The sequence below is a fragment of the Anopheles stephensi genome, chromosome 3, assembly GCF_013141755.1.
Source record: "Anopheles stephensi strain Indian chromosome 3, UCI_ANSTEP_V1.0, whole genome shotgun sequence".
Classification (NCBI taxonomy): domain Eukaryota; kingdom Metazoa; phylum Arthropoda; class Insecta; order Diptera; family Culicidae; genus Anopheles; species Anopheles stephensi.
Genome location: NC_050203.1, coordinates 45,258,544 through 45,282,281, shown reverse-complemented (window position 1 = coordinate 45,282,281; position 23,738 = coordinate 45,258,544). Strand labels below are relative to the sequence as shown.

At 46.7% G+C, this 23,738-nt stretch overlaps 1 protein-coding gene across 1 annotated transcript in view; it reads right to left on the bottom strand.

Moving 5' to 3' along the window:
• Nucleotides 1-23,738, bottom strand: part of LOC118511077 (hemicentin-1-like) — a 68,855-nt gene that overhangs the window by 2,862 nt on the left and 42,255 nt on the right. The window contains 7 exon segments of the mRNA XM_036053747.1: nt 148-519; nt 669-1,037; nt 1,116-2,814; nt 2,816-3,261; nt 17,289-17,485; nt 17,577-17,837; nt 17,921-18,110. Coding sequence (XP_035909640.1) covers nt 148-519; nt 669-1,037; nt 1,116-2,814; nt 2,816-3,261; nt 17,289-17,485; nt 17,577-17,837; nt 17,921-18,110 — 3,534 coding nt within the window.

The following is a 23,738-nucleotide window of genomic DNA, read 5'->3' as shown; positions in this document are numbered from 1 at the left end:
CGACGGGTTGTTGGAAGAGAGAGGAAAATCGGATTAAAACCAAAACTAGCACTATTGCCCCACCAGCAAACCACCCCAGGGGAGACAGATTTTTACGGTGGCGCCGCCGGACACACCACCGGATTCGTTCAGTTACACTCTACTCACCCATATGCTGATCCATGCGTTTCTTGGGCTTGTGAACGGACGCGTACGGATCGCTGCAGTAGTCCTGGCGCGATGGATTCTGGCTGTTGCGCATGTTGTGATGATAGTCATCTCCACCGTGCTGGCTGGCGGTAGTCATTAGATGTGGGTAGGGAGCGTAATCGTCAACGGCACCGTATCCGCCGTGGGTCATCGGGTCATAGCCGTAGTTTTGTTGCATCTGCTGGTCCATGTAGTTGTGCTGCGGAATCATGTTGGCCGAGTTCGAGGCCGCGGCCGACATTTTCAGCTGCCAGATCGAGTCCTGCGAGTTGACGCTTCCACCGTTGTTGGAGTTCGAGTACGAATTCTCGACGTAGCCCATGTTTGACCCTGCATGCGTTGGAAGGTAATAAAATGATACAAACCAAACCATACCGTTAGTGACCAATTTTCATACGTTAACCGACGCCAAAAGCTTACGATTGCGTGCGTATTGTAGCACCGCATCGAATGGGTGGCGAATGCGTTCCGAAACTTACAATCATTCTGCGGCACTTGTGGAATCATTGCATTCTGCTGATGGTAACCGTACGTTGGCTGTTGGCTTGCATACAAGGCCGTATTTTGATCCATTGCCAAATCCATCGAATGCTCCAGCGCCTTGTTTTCTAAGCTGCTGGCAGAATAGTACGGAGGTGGGGCCTGGTTTTGTTGGGCCACAATCGACGGATGGATCGAATCGATATCGTACTCCTTGGACTTTACCGATTCCTTCATCTGGTTCCGCTTGCAGCGACAGAACATAATCACCAGCACGGCGAACAGACCGGCTACGACACACGACACCACAATCGCGATCAATGTCGGTAGCTCGACGAAGGATGCTTCCTGGATGAGGGATTGCCCAACTGTAAACGACACGCAAACAAACAAAAAAAACACGCATTAGTAATTCCGAATAATCTTCCCAAAACGTAGCTACTTACTGTCTGCCTCAAGATATTCGCCACAGTACTCGTGATTGATTTTGAGACACAGCTTCACGCGCACCCGCGGATTCAGCTCGTCCTCGATCGGGATAGGAATGTCGTCCAGCGTGTTGCCCAGCGAGCGACCGTTGTTGCGTCGGTTCGCTACAAAGTGCTTTATTTCGTGCTCGCGGTACGTCGGATCGTGACCGTTCACCTGCAAATCTACCTTCTCGATAATGTGCCACGCCGCCATTGGAGTATCGCCGTACATAACCGATTCGACGATCGCCACCATCGACAGGCAGGTCGCGCCAATATTTAATCCCAGTATCTTCGTTTCCGGATCGAAATTGGCCAACAGTGGAATCGGAACCTTTTCCACCTTCGTCGTGGCAGTGATTTCATTCGAATGCTCCGAAACGCCCTTCGTGTTCAATGCCTTCACCTTGAACACGTAGCTCTGATGGTGGTCCAGCGGGCTGATCGTGCAGGGTACCTCACGCTGACAGTCAAACTCCATCCATTCGGCACCGCTCGCAGCCACAGCCGCACATTCTTCAGTCATGAGACTCTCGTTCGGGATCACTATTTTCCGGTACGACACGAAATACTTTGTGTTGGCCAGCCCACCATCAAATCCAGGACTCCACGAAAGGATCGCATAGTTCGAACCAAGCTCAACGGCCTTCAACTTGTTCGGTTTCTCTGGCGGACCCTTCGGCTGCAATCGAATCGGCACCTGGATGTGGTTCAGCGAGTTCGACACTCGGCAATGATATTCGCCATAGTCCTGGTGACGCACGTTGCTGATCTTGAGGATGCTGGTGTACACGTCATTACCGTCCGAGTTGGTGAGGATCTCGTAGTGCCCACCCGTGCTCAGCAGCGTCGTTCCAAAGTGCCACAGGAACTCTGGCTTCGGGTACGACTGAACCTTGCACAATACCTCCGCCGTTTCCTTAATATCGTTTGCCACCTTGTTGTACTGGTGCAGCACGATCGGTTCATGCTCGATCTTCAGATGCATCGTAGAATTGGCCTTGTTTACCTCATTTTCGTACAGACACGTGTACTGGCCCCGATCGGTCGAGATCAGGTCGTTGCCGTTCGGGCGCGCTTTGCCGGTAAACTTGAGCATGCTCTGCACCGTTACCATTCCGTTAGGTCCCTTGTCCACGTTCGACTTCACCTCGTAGCGGTGCAGTTCCGGTGTGATCTCCACATCATCCTTCAGCCACGTGATCGACGGTTCCGGCTTTCCTTTGGCGCTGCAAGTTACGAAAAAGTCCACCTCGCCCGCACGCTTGATCATGTTCGATTGCAGTTTGGCCAAAAATTGCGGCGGTTGGTGAATTTCAAGCGTAGCGCTTGCCATACCCCCATTACCGAGCTCGTTGCTTGCATGGCAGTGGTACTTTCCTTCGCTCGAAAGTCCCGCCTTCGGTATCAGATACTGTGCTCCTTGGGCAATCACCGTGGTTGACATCTCGCCGCCCACATCCCGGTACCAACGGTACTGTGGATCCGGATAGCCGGGGGGATCCGCTTTGCACATCAAGCTGACACTGTTGCCCACATGCACAACCGGTTTTTCCGGCGTAATTACAGCCTGCCCGGGGCGGTGGCGCACCAGCAGCGCTACCGAGGCGTTACCTTCACGCTCTAGCGTCTTGCCACCGTACGGCTTCATCATATTGATGCCCCGGCAAATGTACGTTCCCGGCGTCTTCCGCTCGCACGTCGCGCAGCACAAGCGTATCGCCATTGCGCCGGAAATCAATATCGCCCTCCTTCAGCCACTCGATGGTCACCGGCGGTGGGTTAGCGGTAACGTTGCACTTAATGTGAACCGTTTCCTTCTCCTCTGCCGTCTTGGCCTTCGTTTCGATCTGCACAATCGGCGGGTAGAGGACGTTCAGTGTGATTTCCTGTTCGCCAACCTTGCCCAACCCGTTATCGGCCGAGCAGGTGTAACGGCCGGCATCCTGCAGCGACACACGATGAATTGTGTGCGTCGGGTGCGACGAGATGAAGCGCCCGTTCCGTGTCCACTTCACCTGCTCGGGCTTCGGTTTGGCGTCGATGTTACACTCAAGCTTGGCTGTCTGGTCGCGTTCCACACTCAACGGGTTTTCTGGACCAATTTCCACTCGGGGATAATCTGGGAAACAAAATAAAAACAATTTTTTTTAAAATGCATTTGATACAAAAAGTAATAAACCGACCAACAATTTATATCAACAGGTGGCAGATGAACAAAATAAATTTAAACCGCTGAAAAACGCGAAATTAGATACACTCTTTTGCAACATAAGGCGTCCAGCGATGATAAAACTCTTCTCCTTGGGTGGTATTAAAAGTCCTTATTCAGTTTCACAGTGCCCTAAATCTGAACGTGAAACTATCTCTCCATATTTTCAATCTTAAATCTCTCCCGTTCGCTAGGCATTGGTTTTATATTTCTTAATTGCATACTCCTTCCCTAATGTACACGAAAAACAACAACAAAATGAAGAACACACACACACGAGAACAGCAAATGGGAAGCATGTGTAGCTAGCAATGCAAATGATTCCCTTCACCCAGCGTTGGTTAAAAAGGTTCGTTAATTTTCGTTCGTTCCAAGCCTTATCGGGTATAAAAAAGGACCAGCTGAAATTTTATAGCACAGCTCAGCCGGAGCTCGACCAGTTTCCAAGCAGAACCGGTTGCGAAAATCGTTCTTTTTTCTTCCAGAGCCAGCAAACGCTTAAACACGATACTTTTCCCGAAACTTGATCAGGAAATCTAATCTAAACTACCCTGCTTCTTCGCCACCGGACTGGCGAAACATTTCGCCCAAACGTTGCGATCGTATCGCCCGGCAACACTATCGATAATGGTGTTGAATATTATCATTTGCTTCATCTTCCAGCATCATTATAAACTCCGCAGATGATGCCAGTGGCGAGTGTTTATTTTCTTTCCAACTGTCATAAGCATCCAATCGTTCCTGACACGTCGCCAAGATGTTGCGACGGGGGGACGAAGATACTTTTTAAAGGACAAATCTGTCTTTTACATGGCCCTTCCCATTTCCCAGCAAAAGGATTGTACGACAGAGTGAAGAAGGTGCCACCGTACCGCCGGTACTACTTTGTCACCCGAACATGGAGAAGAATGGGAGAAAATACAACACAAGTCCGTATACACTCTTAACTTAAAAGATGGAACCTCTCCGCACCTTTGCTAACGCGCAAACTAAAGCCCAAAGGGGGAGAAGAACTCGGATCGGACTGACACACCTGTAGCCTTGGTGCCCTGCTGACGGCAGCAAGCTGCAGGCTTTCTGTCCGCGTGATACTTTTCGTAACGTGTATAAATATACGCTTTTTTTCCTTAGCTTTTGCCTTGTTGCGTTCGTCTACGATCGTTTGCTTTCGTCCCGTTTTTCGTCGCTCGGCGAACGAATAAGTTTGCGTTGTGGACGGTCCCGTCCAGCAACAGACGACGGGGAGAGAGAGAGTGGACTACGTTTCAAAATGATAATGAACATCTGCCGCGGGAGAGTGTTCACCGGCGGACGCACCCCAGAGGACAGGTTTTTCAAGTTCGAAACAACATGAAAAATAATAAGCAAAATGCAGCACCAGAATTGAACGAACAAGAAAATACAGCCTGCTGTTGCTGCTGCTGGCAAGGAGAAAAGCGACCGTCAAAGATTCAAGAAAAGGGAGAGAAGGAGTCAAAATTCGTTGGTCCATCGTCACCGTCGCCAACGTGGCGCACAGCGGTCAATCGACCCATCGTCAGAGGCATCATCATCATCGTCATCATCTTGACTTTAACAGCAGCATGAATTTTAAATCACCCTTTCGTTTCGGACCAAAACAACGCCAACGATGCTGATGACGATGATGATGATGACGTCGTATCCTATGAATGTAGCAAATTCAAGTCTGATGATAGCACTCGAAAGAAACAGGTCAGGGATTGCTTCTCGTTCCGTTTTACTCCGTGTAGCAGGGTACGGGCCACTAGGAGTGCATGGGAACGGACGCTAGAACACATCCTCGCATTCTAGTTCGATCTGTTCCACTCAAGAACACAATCGTAATTTCGAATAATCTATCCCTGTATAATTAATTGAAATCAATGAAGATCGGATTTCCTCATTAAATTCGAAAGAAGGGGTTCTTAGGTAAATGAAACGTATCTCATAATCCGACGCTGCTTCTCCGCCCAATGGTGCGGCTGCAGACGGTGGTGTCCATATGCAGGAAAGCAGGAGAGCTAGATAGGTCCCAAAAGGTAAAGAACGAGATCAAATTACAGTCTTCTACATATAGATTGAAATTTCACTATAAATCATCTCTCATTGCTAGTACTTCCACATCCGTCCTTGATTTCTTGTCTATGCTCTTAAAATAAACCTCTGAAGAAAAAGCTTTCTTATCTACGGGCTTGCACATCAGCATTTAAAACATGCCGCGAAAATACACACCTCTACCACCTGCCAATCATGCGGCGACCGAATTCGTGCTGAATATTTCATAAAGCATTCGAACACCGAATAATCAGCGTGCATCGCAATCGATCAATTGAGTTAACGATGATAAGCCACCTTGCTTAAATAGAAACCAGGCTGGTAACACGCTCACGGAGTATTTATTGATGGTCAGTGCACGGTCAAGTTCAGCTGTCAGTGCCATTATTAAAAGGACATATTTTTCATCACCGCTCTGCTCTGCTCTTGGGGGTGCAGGGTTTAAACGTGCGTATTGTTTCGAAAGGCGAGTGAGCAAGAGAGATCCAAAAAAACCCAACAACATTACATTTATCTTTCCCATTTCACTAATGGGACATACAGTGCACACAAAATCCCCTCCCACCCACCCCCCTCTCCTCATTGAGCAGATGATGATTGCGTTCAACACTCGGCGGGCTAGCTCGCGCCACTGCACTGCACCTGCCATCGTCGTAATGATGTTGCACTTTCCACCACCTTTTTTGTCGATACTTCACTGTATTCTGCCGTTTTTCGTCGACTCATTGTTTCCATATTTTCTCTGTGTCCTGTCGATACGGTCGCTGTGCCTCAGGATTGTTCCGCAGGGGCACACACGATCCGCCAGCCTGGCAGGAGGAGGCGTGTGCCATAATGCAACGTTGTCACCGTTAAACATCAATTGGAAAATAACACATGCTCCCATCATGTTTTTGTCCTTGCATTCTTTGTTAACCGATAACGACACGTCGCATCCGTGGTGTGCACAACAACCCTAGAGACCGGATTGAGTCCACTCGTTAAACTGTGTGTAACGTGGAACGGGGCACACGCTTCTGATCGACTATTTGCAACAATCATGGAAAACATGCACAATTAATAAAGGCACTACAACCGAATCTGCTGGATTTCCAACCGGTGCTTCGGTAAGTGAAAATTGCTTGGCAAAAAAAAGCTATACAGAATACAGTTTCAAACAAAATTACAATTTTGAGATACTAACTTTCAGCAAAACACATTTAAAACATACAGTTGCAAACAACTTACAAGAGTAATATTATCCCAAAAGTCCCCCGAACAGATTCACACCCACCCCCACCGACGAAAAGCTCTTACACGTGCAGAAATCAAAGTTTTCAGATCAATTTCAACACATTCGTTACATTTTTGCCGCATTATCTCGGAACTACGCTTTCGTGAAAGAATTGCTTTTCGATCGAACTAAAAATAAGCCTTCACACTAAAGTCAATACTACTTTCGCAACCGGGAACCTCCTTCAAACAAGCGCACGGGGAACTTTTCTCACCTTGCCATCTTCCTTCCATGCACTTCCCCCCATCCACCAGAGCACACCCACCTGCTCACACCCTCACACTTACTTCCGGCGACTACCGCGCGTGGGAAGGCAAGAGAATAAAAGGAGTGTATTATGCTTGGACTGTTAGCATGAATTTTATAACTTCGGCAAAAATAACTTTCTTCATCGCCAACAACGATGAAACACTAAGGATTCACGGCGTTTAGGCCACATCTGTGCGCCAGTCGCCAGGCGAAGCGGTCTGGGGCAGTCAGGATGGCGGGACACAGACAAAAAAAACACGACCGGCACCGGCAAAGGACGCACAAGATTGCGCGATAGATTGGAGCATAAAAACTACTCGCCAAGATTCTTCGCTTACCAAAGGCGGAAGAGGCACTGCCACCGCCCCGCCCCGGCGTGTGTTTTGCTTTCTTCCAAACCCAGCGTCAAATCGCATCTCAAGTTTCAAGCCGGCCGCGCGCTGTACGTACACACTACCCCACTTACTCTGCACTGCACTGCATTCTTCCTGCAACCGCAAATGTGCACGATAAAACTCGCGGATAAAAACTTTCCTCCGCACCACATCAAGCGTGCACACCGAACACAACACAACTCGCGCGCGCGGTCTTAGTCTCCAGCAGGCTCTCTGCAGTTCCTCCTGTAAGAATCTTCCCGTGTGGCCGGGACATGTTCGCGCTCTGTATTTTCCCGCTGTGCCAGAGTGTGTGTGTGTGTGTGTGGTTCATTTTTTCCACTTGCTCAAATTTGCCTTGCCGTCTGCATAAGTGGAAAAAATGTTTAAAACTAACGAGGAAGACGAGCGGGAATTTCCCTACAGCTATTGCAACGACAACGGCGGTTCTTCGTCCATCGAACAGAGAGATGAGTGCCAGCGGCCGGAAGCATATTGGGAGCGGGGATCCGGGTTGAAAAACAACAAAGATAGAAACGTACTTTTAATTCACCAGTTGTTCGGCAGAAACTTGCCACGAAGGAAACCACCAGGGCCTGCTGCTGGTTGGTTGGGGTCCCCCCTCCCGGGGGGTGGGAATGAGAACGGGAGGGTGCGGGTGTGGGTCGAATGAAAAAATGGAATTTTTCCTTCTCGAGCCCCTCGGGAGGATTCAGGCCATCAATTTTTCTCTTCAGAGTCCTTTCCCCGGTGTGCTGTCACCATCACTATCTTCCCCATCGTTCTCTACCCAGCTCATTTCACCGCCTCTTCAGATCTTGCCATCGTCGATGATAGGGAGGACTAGCACTCGGAACGGTTGTCAAAAATCTTGCACAGGCCATTCATTTTTACTTCCTCCACACGAACTGAAGCGATCCAAGGGAGAAAAAAAACAGCGAAGGGATCCTTTTCTCCCCTGCCACTACTGCCATCCCAGATACAATGTTCTTGAGTCAAAGTCCTCCTGCATAGATTGGTATCGCGTACCAGCCTGCACTTACTACACCCGCCTCAATGACGATGTGAAACGGGTCAACGTAAATGGTCGAAAAAACACAAACGGTCACAACAATCGAGTGAGAGACAGAGTGAGGAAGCTCCGCACAGTTTCAAGACCCCAAGCGCACGGAGTCCAAACTTCCGGCCAATGTTGAACGGAACCGACACACGGGACGACATGCAGCCACCCCAGAAACAAAACACTACCGCCTTGCGACGGTTTTTCCGCCAGAAACATCGCTGACCCCCGTCAGCAAGCACACCAAGACGGTTATCGAGTCCGTGTTCCATCCAACGGGTCCTGGAATGTTGACCAATAAATTTCCATCGAACCACTAACGAGGTAAAGTTATTTTATTGTGGAGCTCCGACAAAAAAATAGGAAAAGGGCAAGATTGTGGCCAACTGCGTCTTTGGAATGGTCATTTTTTCCAGTTTAACATACAAACCCAAACAAACCCACCGTCGGAGGTTAGAGTAAGCATCAACGATCGTGGTTGGAGTGGTATCACTCCCATACGCGATTGTCGGTTCAATTCGTTTTAACATCAGGGCTCGGCTAGATAAAATTAAACTATTAATTTGCTGCGGGTCTTTTCGCTCTATTGGAATTCTTTTGTTGCCAGTCTCAAGGCTTGATAGGTTGAAGTCGCAGTTGAAATTGCGATGTCCCTTGTGAAAACGACACTGAGCTCGATATTAATTTGGTGTGTAATTTATTCCTATTCCCCAAATTTACTCAATTTGCAAATATTCAAACGATGCAACGGCATGATCTGAAGAGTACCACAATAAACTAATCACGAGAGACCCGTTCACTGATGTGTTCCTCGCGATAAAACTTCTAGCTAGGAAGACTCTACTTGATTTGGTTTAACTTTTTTATTCTGCCTCAACCAATTCTGCATACCTCCCACTATTTATTTACAGCCCGGCGAATGAACAAACTGACCAACGACCTGCAAGTACCAAAGCATGGCTGGGTGGTCGTCTCTCGCACGTCGAATGGAATTGCAGATGTTAAAAACGAACGGAAAGCGAACGCATTCTTAAGTCTCCAGCGGCACAAAGCCGCGACAGTAGAGTGTAAGTAAAGAGCAACTGAAGTTACAAGAATTTTTCGTAAAAAAGATCAAGATTTGCTCGTTAATCCACCTGCTAAATGTGAAGTTGCTGGTTTCGAAAGCGGGGCCCAAAGCAAAATTGCAACAACAAAAACACACACACACCGAAATGCATTCCCGCCTGCATTTCTCTTTGTTGCACCTATCGTCGCGGCGAAGGAAATCGTTGCAACAATTTACATTACCACCCACCAAGGACCGGCAGATTTTCTTGCATTCATAACAACTGTAACAGACAGTTCGCTCCACGTCCTGCGATAGCTACAGCTACAAGGTTGAATACGAAACAAGAAATACATAAATTAGAGCTCAGCTCCGATGCACGGGCTCGCAGCAGCGGGCGACTGCTAGCAGTTTTTCACCTGACGATTTCCAACCTCAAAACAAAATGGGCAACGAAATTCAATAAATTATCTTTATCTTTCCCATCGAAGGCAGGGCCGGTTGTAACGCCGTTAGCTGTTAGCTCTTCGCTTCGCTACAGTTTAGGACAATTAATTTAGCTTCATGCAAGTAACAGAACGAGCGATAGAGCAGCGAGCGGCAGTTGGGTTTCTGCTCCGATCTAGCCCGGGAACCATTGCAAATCTATTCCCCGCGTTTGATCGTTTTCCACGAAATTGTGACACTGAAGCGTACTCTGTTACGGTGCAGCGAATCGTGAATCGGGGTTTTTGATTTCCACCGCACCCTGTTAGAGCATTGTGTGGTCTAGTTCTTTCTCAAACCCTTTACCTGTTGGCGAAATCATAACATCAAGCAATGGGGGTTCCATTTCCAACGTAACGCATCGAACGCAAAAACACGCCTTGCCATGTGACCTTCGACCTTCGAGCGCTTTGATATGGAATTAATTGCCATCCTGGCGGAAAAGGCAGTCGCAGGCACAGCATTCTATCACCCAGGTCCACACTCTGTAACAACGTACCGGGAACACCCCCCGCGGCAACAGTACACTGCCAGCATAATTTATGCCAATGCGGGCAAATTTTTCACTGTCTTTAAACTATTTTTCTAACCCCAACGCCAATCTTGTATCGCCGGTTTATTCGCTTGCCGGAAACATGATCCTTAAGATACTTGCGGCATACGCGGACTTCACTATCCTGTGCCTGTTTCTTTTTTGTTCTCGGTGGTCAGGAAACAGCTCCGGCCCCTATCTTCTGCTTTGCCCCGCATAGGACTCCTTCTTTCGTACACGCTCACAACACACCGGAGCGAATGTGTCAGTCCGCACCAGCGTTAAAGGTAAATTAAATGAGCAACATATTTTACGACACTGACGCAACGCTTGCTCGTCCGACATCACCCGGCTTTCTTTATCACGATAGTAAATGTTTAGCAGCTGATGACCAACCAGGCACAAAATAAATCTTTTTCAATGGAAGGAGAGAGCGAGAAAAAAAACACACGGCGGGCTTACATAACAACGGATCGTAGAAAATGTCACCTTTTATCACTGACTTATCACACGCTAAATGTGTCTCCATAAGTCACTCAACGTGCTGGAATGTCTTGATGGCGTCAACCTATTTCCCTCCATATAGATCAGAGAAAATGCTGGTTGTATTTTTAAAAACGGCAGCGGATCATTTAGTTTTCCTTAGCGTGCTTTCCTATCCTAAAGTGAATTGTTAGAACAAAATTTAAACAACCTTGTATTTCCTTTTCTGTCCCAAATCGCTCATAAATTGACACTTTGTTAACGTTTATTAGCAATAGCTTTACCACGACATAACTGTCCCAGTGCCGGTAAAGTAGCCATGTTTGGTCAAATCGGTCAGAAAAGGCCTTTGGAGAAAAGTTGAACAAATCCAATCTTCCATTAGATTAAATCCCACGTACCCTTAAGTACTTCGCATTCAGAGCGTCATTGAAAAGTCGTCAATCTACGGTCTAGCGTCTTCGTCATACCATTCCATCGTACCTATCCCATACAATGGCAAAACGACCAGGCAACAAAACAAGCCCAGAAGAAACACACCTTACCGGAGGAAGGCTGTTCGCGGAGCGGTCGGTGAGTGAGACACCGTGTACGATCATTTAAACCATCATTTTTCATTCCTAATGACAGCAAATTGCCCCCTTCAAAATTACGGCAACCGAAAGCGAAATCCGACAAGTAAGAATCATACAGTCAAATTCCTGTTGTCATTCACGAGACCCTACTCTAACCCACCGAATATTACAATATAACGCTTTTTCAGCCCATTTTGTTCTCGTTGTCAAATCTTGCTGTTGCTTGTGCGCTTGTTCCGCTCCCTCGCACTCGCACTCCGCGCTTTATCCCCGCGTTAATGTAAAATCCATTTACAAATTCTTCATTCCAGCTTCCGGAGGACATAATTTCATCGACTGGTGGTGATTATTTTACCTCCACGCCAAGATGATGATGATGACACTCTTACAGCGTAATGTAGTGCTCGAGTGTAGCGTTCAGTCTGGGCAAACCACACAACAGCCCAACCAGGCAGCACAAGCCAGAACCCTGAGGATCGCTACTTCCAACGGAGATTAAATGACTCACGGAAATCTCCGACGGACTGAACGAACCAACCCGACGACTAACCCACGGTGCGTAACGTTTAAGACCCTGAAAAGAAACTTCACATGCTCTACATATCTTCGTTCGCATGCTGCTGCGAAACCCTCCACAATTCATTAATCTCTTACGCCCTCGTCTGCACGCAGCAGCAAATCCACCGAAGCCCTCGGAATGGTGGAACAGAGCGAACGGCCACTTGTTTCAAAATCCCCTAGCGGCGAACGAGCGAGTGAACGAGAAAGGAGCCCGTCACTAGCAGCTGCCAAATTCCGATGGAATGATTTTTCATCTTCAGGGCATTCGTGGCAGCGCTGCTACCGAAGGGCATTCCGTCGTCAATCAGCTCGAGGCATTTTTCCTAACGCTCGAAGAAATGCGCGGAAGGTTATCAACCCGTGAAGACTATTTCGGAATCGGTTTGCTAACCGCAACGGTTAAACTTCGCTCCACACAGCGCGGATTTTCCACTTTCTTGCGTGCAGCAGTGTCGATGGTAAAAACTACGACCACTCTACAATTAGGACTCGAGATATGACCGGCAACGGGGCCAATGGGGCGCGCTATATCTTAATCTGTTGCCTCAATTTGCCTCAACCCTAGGCCTAAATGTCGGCGTACTGTCGCGTAACTGCGTGCTCTTATTCCTACATTCTTATCACTGATTTCGTTTCATCACGAGCTGCTGCTCGTCTTAAGACAGGGTGCTTTTTCCGCTGTTGTTGCTCACTTAACCATGATTGCGTTTTACGAATGTTTTCTGAAAAAAAAAAAACCTTTTAGTTTTCCACATACCTGGCAGCCAAATTGAGCCGAGCTTAACTAATCAATTTTATGGCCCGACTAATTGTCCCGATGGAGGGTTCGTGTGCTAGCGTATATGTATATATTGCCTGCAATGCGAAGAATCCGAAAAACCACTCCAACGACACACCCCCAGCATGTTGAATGAAAGTGAAAAATGTATCTCATACATCACTTTGGAACTGGTGTCAGGGTGGAGGTGAGAAGATTAGTAGTCGCCAGAGTTACGATACTTCCAAAGTGCCTCCCCGATTGCAACAATAATAACAAGCAAGCTGATTACATCCCAACAACATCTCAGATAAGCTACGGACAGATAGACGAGGCAAACTATTTTGTCCTTTATAACAAATCATCCAACAAACCATCTACGGGTCCAGTCAGGCAATGTAAGCCGGAAATAATGTTCACTCTCCCGCATCTCTTTAGCACCACTCTACTGTAAACCAAACTAACTACTAGGCTTCATGGCGGCTTCTTCCTGTCTCAAGAAATGCACTCGAGATGAAAGATTCCAGTCTACGTCCAACGCCAATCGTTGCATCCCAATACTTTGTTGTTAAAGTTGCAGAAGCGTTCGCGGCATCATAAGACTTCTGTGTCCAATCCTAAACTTGCTTTGGTATTTCTTATCAATGAGTTCGGTTTCCATACAGGCTGGAAGCAAGCCCAAAGTAGCACCGAGACGCAAAACGATCATGCCCCGCTATTCTATAAACGTTTTCTATCTATTTTAGGGCACCAGTTTTGGTTGGCATCCCAATGGCAACATACACCATAACAACAACAACAACGACGACGACGACGACGGCAACTACGTACAAAATTGACAAACTTTCTAAATTACGAAAATTCCGACGTTCATGGCTGGGTAATTTATTTAAATACATTAAACATTTGCCGGAGAGAGGAGTCGCATCTTCGGCCCATGCATGCAGCAAGTGTTTTGTGGTGTGGCCCCGGATTGGTAAAGCGGCGTAAGGACTCGTCACGTATAAGGAATGAAGCCTGGCTACCAATAGCAACTTTTTAATATATTGTACCATTCTGTAAACTAGCAAACTATTTACGTTCCTGTCAGCAACAGTGGCAACAGCTTGGCGATAGTGTCCGTGCACGTTCCGCTCTATCCTTCCTCCATCTCCATATCCATTTGTTTGAACCGGGATCCGAACACAAATAGTTTACGATTTTGTCACACGGGAAGCACACGTACTACACGGTGCTGAGCTCAGAAGCTTTCGGATCAAGTAATCGCTTTCGAAATCATGCTCAAGCCGATTTCGTACTGCTTTATTACTTTTGTTGTCAATAAAATAAAGTTAAAAAAAAAACAGCGCAGGACACAACCGTTACCTGAGAGTCCTTTTGTTTCTCGTGAATTTGCACTGCTTCAGCTTTAAGCCAAAAATGTCAACGTTGACCTGTTTTGACTCTAATTAATCAAACCAAAACAATCTTCCTTGGTGATTACCTCAAATGTTATACCAAAAAAAAGAGTGAGTATCTGAACGAGCCCATGATAAGGGTTGACATTTCTGCCCACCGCCCTATGCAAATAAAGACGACGATGACGATAAAATCAGATTTCACCATTTGCCCACCGTAGCGAGGCCGTACCACAAACAAGCATTAAATCAGATGAAAAATAATTAGCGTACCCTCCCTTCCTAAAGTGAGCAAAAGAGAGGACAAAAATAACCGAGCATAAACGAAAACTGCAGGACAGAGTATATCCTCCATACTGCACACTACACGCCAAGGAAAACATCTGTGCTCGTGGCTCGGTGTTACCTCCGGAGGCTCTTTGCCTGCGCGACTTCGCAGTCCAATTTTGCCAACCAGTCCTTGAGCCAATCCAAACAACGCACAAATCGTAATTCCAATTTTCGCAACGAAACACCAAGAACGCGCGCTCCGCTAGAGAAGTGGCTCACGGAGAGCGAGAAAAAGAAACACAAAGCACTGTAAATGAGTGCCCAAGCAGCAGAGAAATAAAAGAAAGGTGAAACAAGAGAAAATATACAGTAGTAGAATGGCAAGTAAAACAACAAAAACAGGCCGACCACCACACCAGCACCACCACCACTCTCCTGCCTACCCACCCACAACCAAGGGCACGGACGAGAGTGGTGCAAATGAAGAACTTGGAGGCTAATTAACGGAAAACAAAATTTCTCTGCCATCAACACCGGCAGCAGCAGCAATAACAGTGCTGGGCTAGGGCACAAGCGTCCTTCGTCGTGCTTGCAATGCTAAATCGCCCGCACCATCGTTCCCTCGGCTTCCCTCGAACCATTCTTATCAACGACTTTCTACAGGTTCTGTGCCTCCCACTGTGGAGGAGCACAGAGCGCTATGGCGCTAATGATGCCCATTAACTTTTTTCTTCTCCCTCACGATTTGATTCGGTTATTAAGAGCGGTCAGTGAGCCTGGTTGCTTGCGTCGGGCCAACAAGAATCTAGTACGCCGCGTACGGCCCGAGGACAAAACAACCGAAAGAGAAGCAATGAGACGACCGCCAGCGTAATACTACCTTAAACCTCCTGCTGATTTGCAAATGACACAAACGACGACAGAAATCGGCCCAAGAATTATCTCTTCGTTCCCTCCTATCCGTTCATCCAAAACAATAGTACCAAACAAAACGAAAAATGTTAACGAAATGCAGCAACTTTAACGAAAATCTATGAATAAACGCCCGCTGTTGATGAAATGTTGTATCACCTTGCGAAATTCGGCAACGTATAATTCGAAATGTGAATGAAGCAGTATGAGAATCAACAATTCATTACCTTCCTCAATAGATTTTTGGAGGAATGCTATTGCGAATTTCTCTCGTTTCTATGAAAATAAAGGAATCATATCAACTTTTTACCTCGAGAAGTAGAAACAATGTAGTGGTTGCCTACCTTTCACATTTGAGTGAGAATATCGTCAGAAAGGTACAGGACTTTTTTTCCACAAACTGAATAAAAGCAAACCACAAGCAGCATGCGTTCATTCATTCCAATCACTTGCTAACAGTCGGACTGACAACTGACAACAAACACCCTTCCAGTTCGATATGACGACGCTGGGATGATGTTCATCATGTTTCGGAAAACATAAAAAATTCATTGAAAATCTCGAACAACCAGCGAATCATATCGCACAGCCCACGCGAGTGAGAACAGCGAGCGCTTTAATAGAAGCAAATCTAAATAATAATCAAAATACGGAACCTTTAACGCTGTACGCAACACAACACGGCAGGAGTAGCGTGTGCTCGTTCCACTGCCCTCCAACATAAATCCACTGACTAAGCCGCCGCCAGCCGCATGAATATTCCTTCGCTCGCCGAATGCAACAGTTGTACCTCGAGCAAACTTCAAGCTTGATGAAGCTTTCTTCTACACCCAAAATCGCATCATCCTTGTCAGTGTTGCCATTTTTGTGGAGAAGAGGATCAGAGAGTTGTGAATAACTCTCGGCGCCATATTCAAATCATTTCCCGGAACAGAAACCAATGGATCTTGCAAAGATAGCTGCCCTAGCGTAAAGGAATATCCGGGATGCTGAAGGCCGACAGGAAGCAGGTATGGGAGGGAGAAAAAGAAAGTAGTATCCAACGGACCAGCAAAACGGCACACCGAAATGGAACCGAAGGAAGTGAAATAAAACAACAAGAAAAAAAAGGAAAGTTTGCCACTCAGCCGGCACGAAAGCCTTGACTACGACGCTACAGTACGCGGAAACACACGTGCACAGCGCGGCACGCGAATTTGTCTGATTAATATTTTACGTGTCGCACTTTCGGCCAAAAAATGAGAACGATGAGATACACGCATTTTTCGTTTTTGTTTGCAGATAACCCTATTTCTCCTACTTTCGGAACACGAGAGTAAGCAAAACTGGAATTGTACCCCGCACAACTTAGGTTTGACTCAAGCTTTGAGGAAGAATGAATCATTATTCACCATCCGCGGCTACGACAGCAAAAAACAAAAATGAGGTCAACCAGACACACCGCTGTCTGAAGCGATGCGATACTGATTTGCGTGCGCTTGTTCGAGAGGATTGTACGTTACGAGATCGAGGGATTTTCCCCACAAGACGGTGAGACATCCACTGCTTCAGTGAGGCTGCGGTGCCGTTCCGAAAGGTGTAGCTGAATCGCATCGCGCGCGCCAGAAAAAAAGAGCTCGAATGCCACAAAACGAAGCAAGCAAATGCATGAATGAATGTGTGACTGACTAATGTCCCACTTCCTGGAAATGTTCGATTAACTGTCCCAACACGTAGCTCGTCGATCATCTTCCTGCACACACGGATGTGACGAAGTGTATGTGTGTGTGTGTATGTGTTTGTCCGTTGTGTGCAATATTCAAGCTTAATTGCAGGAAGACGGACCCAAAACACACCGATTTGGAACGATTTGGAAAAATACATTTAATATGAAACTTTGGAGGGGGAAACGGGCCGTGTACTTACAATTCACCGACAAAGTTGTAACCGTTTCCAAGCGCTGGCTCTCCGGCATAGCCCGATTCCACACGACACAAGTGAACTTCGCTCCGTCATCTTCTCGGCGTGGGATAATGGTCAGTGTGCTGGTCGTCTGCATGTCACGCGATCCACCGTAGATCAGATTGGCCGCCAGAGGTGTTGTACTTCCTTCGCGATACCAGCTGCAAAGTCGAGACGAGATGGTTTTTTTTTTACCTCTAGCGACAACGCACAGAGCTACTAGAATCGCCAGTGGCGTTGGACAATACTTACGAGATCGTTGGATCCGGAGAACCACCCACACTGCTACACGTCAGTTCTTGCTTCTTGTCTTCCGTGGCGGTGGTTTCGCTGCCGGGAAAGATCAACGGGGGCTGCGGTGGTGTTAGCACCGTCAGGTTGTAATAATCTTCATAGATCGCACTGTCGCTTCCGATCTGCTTGATGCGACACTCGAACCGTCCATTATCCCGGGCGTACGATACGTTAAAGATTTGCAAATCGTAAATTCCTTGGTTTGGTCGGTAGTCAATCCTGGAAGGTAAATGTAACAGCAACAGTTGCATGTGCTCAACGGTTCCTTCAAAACTCGCTCCCCTTCGCTGAATGATACTTACTTGTAGTTCGAGTTGAAGGTATCTCCCTTAATTGCAACATTGTCGTACTTATTCGGTGACTGCTGGGCCCAATAGTATGAGTACTCCCGGTCGGAGTAGTGCTCGTTGAAGCGGCACTTCAGTGTCACATCTTCGCCTTCCCGTGTGTCCATCGTTTTGTTCGCTATCGCCAAACCGATCAGCAGCAGAACTGTGTAAAAAAAGAAACCAAAAAGACAAACAGCACATTAGCATGCGAATGAAAAATGCAGCGGCAGCGACCAAAACCAGCAAGACACAGACGGTAAACATTTTAAGACAGCTCGCTAAATATTGATCACGAGCCGGATGATTGTTTGGTTTTTGCGCATCGCTCAAAGAAACGTCTCTCTGCAGGAGCACCGCGCGTTCAGGATCTTTCGCATAAGATCGCATCTAGCACAAAACAAAAACGTCACCATCATGTAGTGAAACCTCCCTAGACGAGCAAGCAAACACAGTTGTGTGCTTAAGTATTTTCGATCCAATAAGCGGACCGTGTTTGTGAAACGTTTTCCATAAAGGTAGCGTATGCTAGTTTGATAAATTTCTCCCTGAGAGCTGTATGGTAAGCAAAACACAAAATTGTACACACGCACTATTTGAATTAAATTCAGCTTCAAATATTGATTAGTTTGCTGGCTCTTACTTGTGTGCCTTTTTTCGGAGAATAATTTAAAACTAACGGTACGGTGTACATCGAGAACTTGAGAAAACATTTGCAATGCCATTCTCATCAACCTGAACCCGTCATCTTTTCTTGCTTTGCCCTCTTAAGCCTGTTTGTAACGTGATGTTGACTTCTCTCATCAGATCCGATCATGCGGCCAAAGCCGGAGTGAGTGGCTCCCATCGGTGCCAGCTTTGTTTGCAATAAAACAATTAAATTTCCACACCCATATCCTCGCCTCCGTTTCACGCTCGACCGAGCTCTAACCTGCCCCAAAACTCAGGTGCACGACACCTTGCAGATGACGGTGATGCGCCATTGTGTACCGACTCTTAAGTCGACGATCCAACCTGTGTTGATGGTGTTGCTGCTGCTGCTGCTGCTATTGTTATCAAGCCATATGTCGGCCAACACTCGGTCGGTGACTTTTCACCCACGATTTTTCCATCATATGTCTCACGCACGACATCACACACGCGTGATGTGAAGCAGTGGCAGTGTCCACGGAATCGAAAACAGGTGTGGGTTATTCATTTTCCTGGCTAGTTATTCTTTGCCCCAGTGTGCAGCTATAGCATCCACCACCATCGGTTACCACCATTGTTTCGAAGGCCACAACCCACAGTTAGTTTACTTGGCCATGTTTGCTTTATTGTCCGGATTTTTCTGCTTCGATTTTTTCTTTTCGCTCTCCCAGAGCTGGAACCTTTCCGTTGGAAGTAGCTACTCTTACGCCGCGCCGTCAACTCCACTGCGCCACGCCGCTGTTGCTTGGCACATTCATAAAGTATGAAACAGTTAAGAATCGTGTGATCATTATCAAACATAATTACATTATGCTGCATTGTTTATAAGACTCTTTCATGCCATTCTTCGGAAACGGTTTCCTGTTTCTCGGCGAGGTAACGGAAACCGGAGCGACGCGCTGGTCGGACGGGCGGGAGGTTCAATCTGAACGATGTACAGTCCCACGGGCGCCGTCAGCAGCGAACCAATCAGTCAACACACCGGTGCGAATCAAGGTACGAGTCAACACGGGAACCCAACTCCTTCGCCAGCTTCTTACAAATCAAACCTAATTCGCTAATGACGGTGCAGAAAAATATATGCGCGAAACGCCATCCGCAAATTTGTGACTTCCGACGAAATCTTTTCTCGCCACCCATCATGACATGACCTGAACGATGGAAAAAGTGGGGAACAGTATCATCAAAACATTCCTACCCTTCATAACTGCTGGAAGGTATTGATACAAGCGCCCTGTGGTTGCTGTTGATTCAACCATTCCGAAATTGCTCCGTGTTGGGAGCACCACGCACATGTGAGATAAAAACAATTTGAAATAAAATAAGTAATTACAGGACCATACTTTTGCTCCAGCACTCCATGAACCACCATACCATGCTGTACCCACATAGGCTTGCACATACAGCCACCGTACGTACGCATTTTCATTTGCCTTTGGCATACAATCCAGCCTTTCACACTAATTTACTCTACTTTACTCAATGGCCTAGCTGTGGTATGCAGCAGCTCCTGCCATGCATAATTCCAACAAAACATGCGTAGCAAAGACTTTCATTTTCTTCAAGATTGCCTGTCAATGCCACTCACATGAAATGGAATTTTACAGCAATTAATATTTTACTCGACCCGAACCCGAACCATCCACCAGCATAGACTCTCATCATACAACCAGCATCGTACCAGTGTGAGCGATTCTTGAAAATCAATCAGCTAATCGGGGGAAAAAAGCACTGTACGTGCGGCATTAGTTATGCTCTTGCTTTACAGCGAGGAGCTTTGGTTTTGGGTCGAAGAAAAAAAAGATATCAGCCGCAACAACGAACCAAAAAAATACACCATGATAAGCCGATCAACTGAAAACTCGGGCGCGTGTATTTCTATCAAATTTGCTGGATTTTACTTTTCGACTTCATGCTGAACTTCTCCACCGATCCACCCGCACACCCTCAATCGTACAGAGACGAGCATCCCAAATCGTACATTGATACTGGCCCGTTGCGATTCCCGGCTACTTGGGAGGCATCCTGAAGCACTCGCGAGCTTCACACGATGCAGTAGCAGAGTCTGCTGCTTATGGCGTTTCAGTTCCACTTTCCACAGTGCGACCGACACCTCTCGCCAACATTTGAATAGCTCAATGTTCAAGCTTCAAGCTTGTTTGTTCTCTCCCTCTCTCTTCTACACATCATGGTCTCATCACGCAGCCGGTTACTCGTAGCTTAGGCTCGCGGCAAAGGATTGAATGAAGATGCGCACGTTCGCCATGGGTATGAATTTTAAATTTCCTTCAACACGAACAGTAGTATAACTAATTCTCGCCTGAAAAAGTGAAAATCATGAATTTCACAGTACGTTCGAACACCATATTGTGCAGCTGATTGAACAACAAAACACCACACCGCACACAAAGCCTTCATGTATTGCTTGCTGGTATACAGGCAACATTGTTAATGAATTGAAGAAAAGTTTACAATCCTTTCAAAACTGCGGTCGAGTTAAGTAATCGACAAAATGTTCAGCGAAGCAACGTCCAATCGATTTAATGGTACGTTCATTTCGGAAAAATGGCCTCGCTTCAGAAACCGAGAACTGCTTCCGATCCATCACCGGTCACAAGTAACAAGCCATAGGGAGGGAAAATACATTTTCCACCAATATGCCGTTCTCAATCATTCGTGCTAAAATTCTGCCAAGACTCTACACTCCACGGGAATTTCCTTCCTTTTCTATTTTGATCAAACATTTATAACCAATGCCTCCACACTTTATAGTGGATTGAACGGAAAAAAAACCGAGCAATTCATATCCTGAGGTGTTTTTAAGCTGCGATCGAAAATAAGTATATCTCTATGTATGCATATCTTCCATTTTATCTGCTACTATCGCTCGCGCTCGCCTCTGCTTTCTTTCTGCTGATTTCAGCGAAAGTTTGCTGCGGCGAAAGCATCCATGTCTACATATTTTCAACATTTCCAAGCGAATTCTTTATACCACGCTTCGTCCAGACAGTAGTCAGTCGTGTTCTGTCCTATTATTGGTATGAACTGTTGTTCGCTTTGACTTCCAGGAGACAAAATTTGCTCTGATGGTTTTGCATTCCTAGCACACAATCAACCAATGCTAGGCTCCAAGGAATCCAGGAGAATGATTTTATCAGAAAAAAGGCCACACCAAAACCGATCCAGGATTCTGTCTCTTATCTCTCTCGAGTGCTGCTGCCGTTTGTTGCCTTCAGCACATTCCCAGTTTCGGTTGTCGATACAAGTTCTCTCCTGTTTCACACAGCAGAACGAAGCAGTCAGTCTTTCTTGGGAAGGTTTCCCGTAGCTCGAGGATAAAATTAATTAAATCGTACCGAAGTTGAAAATTAATCTACGAAATCGGAAACTTTCGCGCAGAGTCCAGTCAAACAGTGCGAAAAACAGTACGATGGAGGCCGGCCACCCAGCCGTCGTCTGTCTGGCTAAGATGAACGATCGTCAGCATATTGAAATGATCTGAGCCTCCGAGATCTGAGCAAGGGCGGGCGGCTTGGCTTGGGTGTGTGCAGTGGTGAACAAGGTAGGACGCTTCTTTTCGCCAGAAATGCTACTAGTAATCGTGATCGGAATATTCACTGGTCGCCTACAGCACCCCACGTTGGTAAATGCGCACTTTTGCCCCCCGAAACACGGCGGCACGGACGGCAGACATGGGAAGTTGCCGCGATGTAATTGATTGTGTAATTAGTTGAACGTTTCTTTCCATCCCCCAAAACTTCAAAGCCCACGGACATGTGGCACGGCCCATAGCGGAAGACCGGGTGAGTTTGTTTGTATACCGCCGCTGTCGATGCCGTAACTAAATATTCAGCATTCGATTTCTGCTCACCTGACTTCGCTTTCTGCCAGTACCTTGACCAATCGTGTGTACCCCCGGGGATTGGGACGTGCGATACTCAGCTTTCTCAATTCCTTCTCTAAGTACAACACTGAGCCAATCAATCAAACACCCCCTGCAGTCCGACATTAAAGTGGTACTAGATTTCAAATTGGCACACCAAGCCAGGAACGAGGGCCTTTCCTTTCGCCGGAAATTATGCCGCAGCAAAGTGCGGGACAACTTCGCTGGACAACCGAGGTTGGTGGTGGTGTTATGCTTTGGGTGCAATTTTTCAAATTCCGGCACCATGTCCCCATCCACGCCAACCTATAAGATAAATGATGCTTATGTCAAGTACTGCAAGCATACCCGATGGAGCTCACTCTTTCACTCCATTGTTCGGGGTTTGCTTCAGCGTTCAGCTCGCAAGTACATGGGCAAGTGTGTTTCGTCCAAGAAAACCACCAGTTGAGCAACTTCTCGTCATTCATCATAAAACCTAAATGATTCCGCACCTATCTACAGCGGGCATCGGTTTTATGCTGTTGCTGAGCGTAAAGATTGTGTTCAATGAACCAAAAATTAGGCTTAATTTAAGTATATTTAATTTGGTTTATTTTTTTTTTAATTAAAATGATAAGAAATCCTGACGTTCGATAGCCATTCCTTCCAAAGAACTTACAATTCAATGTATTAAAACTTAACCGGCTGGCTGACTAACAATTCGTTACAAGTTCCGCGTAGAGTTTTGTGTTGAACTTTATGATATGGAGTGAGTAAGGCGAACTTTTATCCGCTCGATCGCATATCGAGAACTTGGAGCAGAATAAGCTGCTAATTAATTACCTTCTAATTTCACGGTGGTGATTGAGAAATTTTACGCGGATCTGAAAGGATAAGCTCCAAAAGCGCTCTATTTTCAAGCAATAGAAGCAATAGCGCTCGCAAACTGGCTAGCCCCGGCCACACATTCCTAGCCACTAAACAAACATTATCGACCACGGACCGCGAAGGTAAAGAAAAATAGCCATGCTTTCAAAGATCCGGTGTCTGATTGGATAGAGTGGTTTTCCACTATTGTGGGTACCGTCATAAACACAAAGCCGGATGGACGCGAAGCGAACGTCTGAGAGAACGGCACCACCGCAGAACACAACTACCACTACCCGGGCAAGGACAAGTAAGCCATCAATTATCCTCACACGAAAAATAACCGCTAATAATCGTAATGGTTTTGACCAC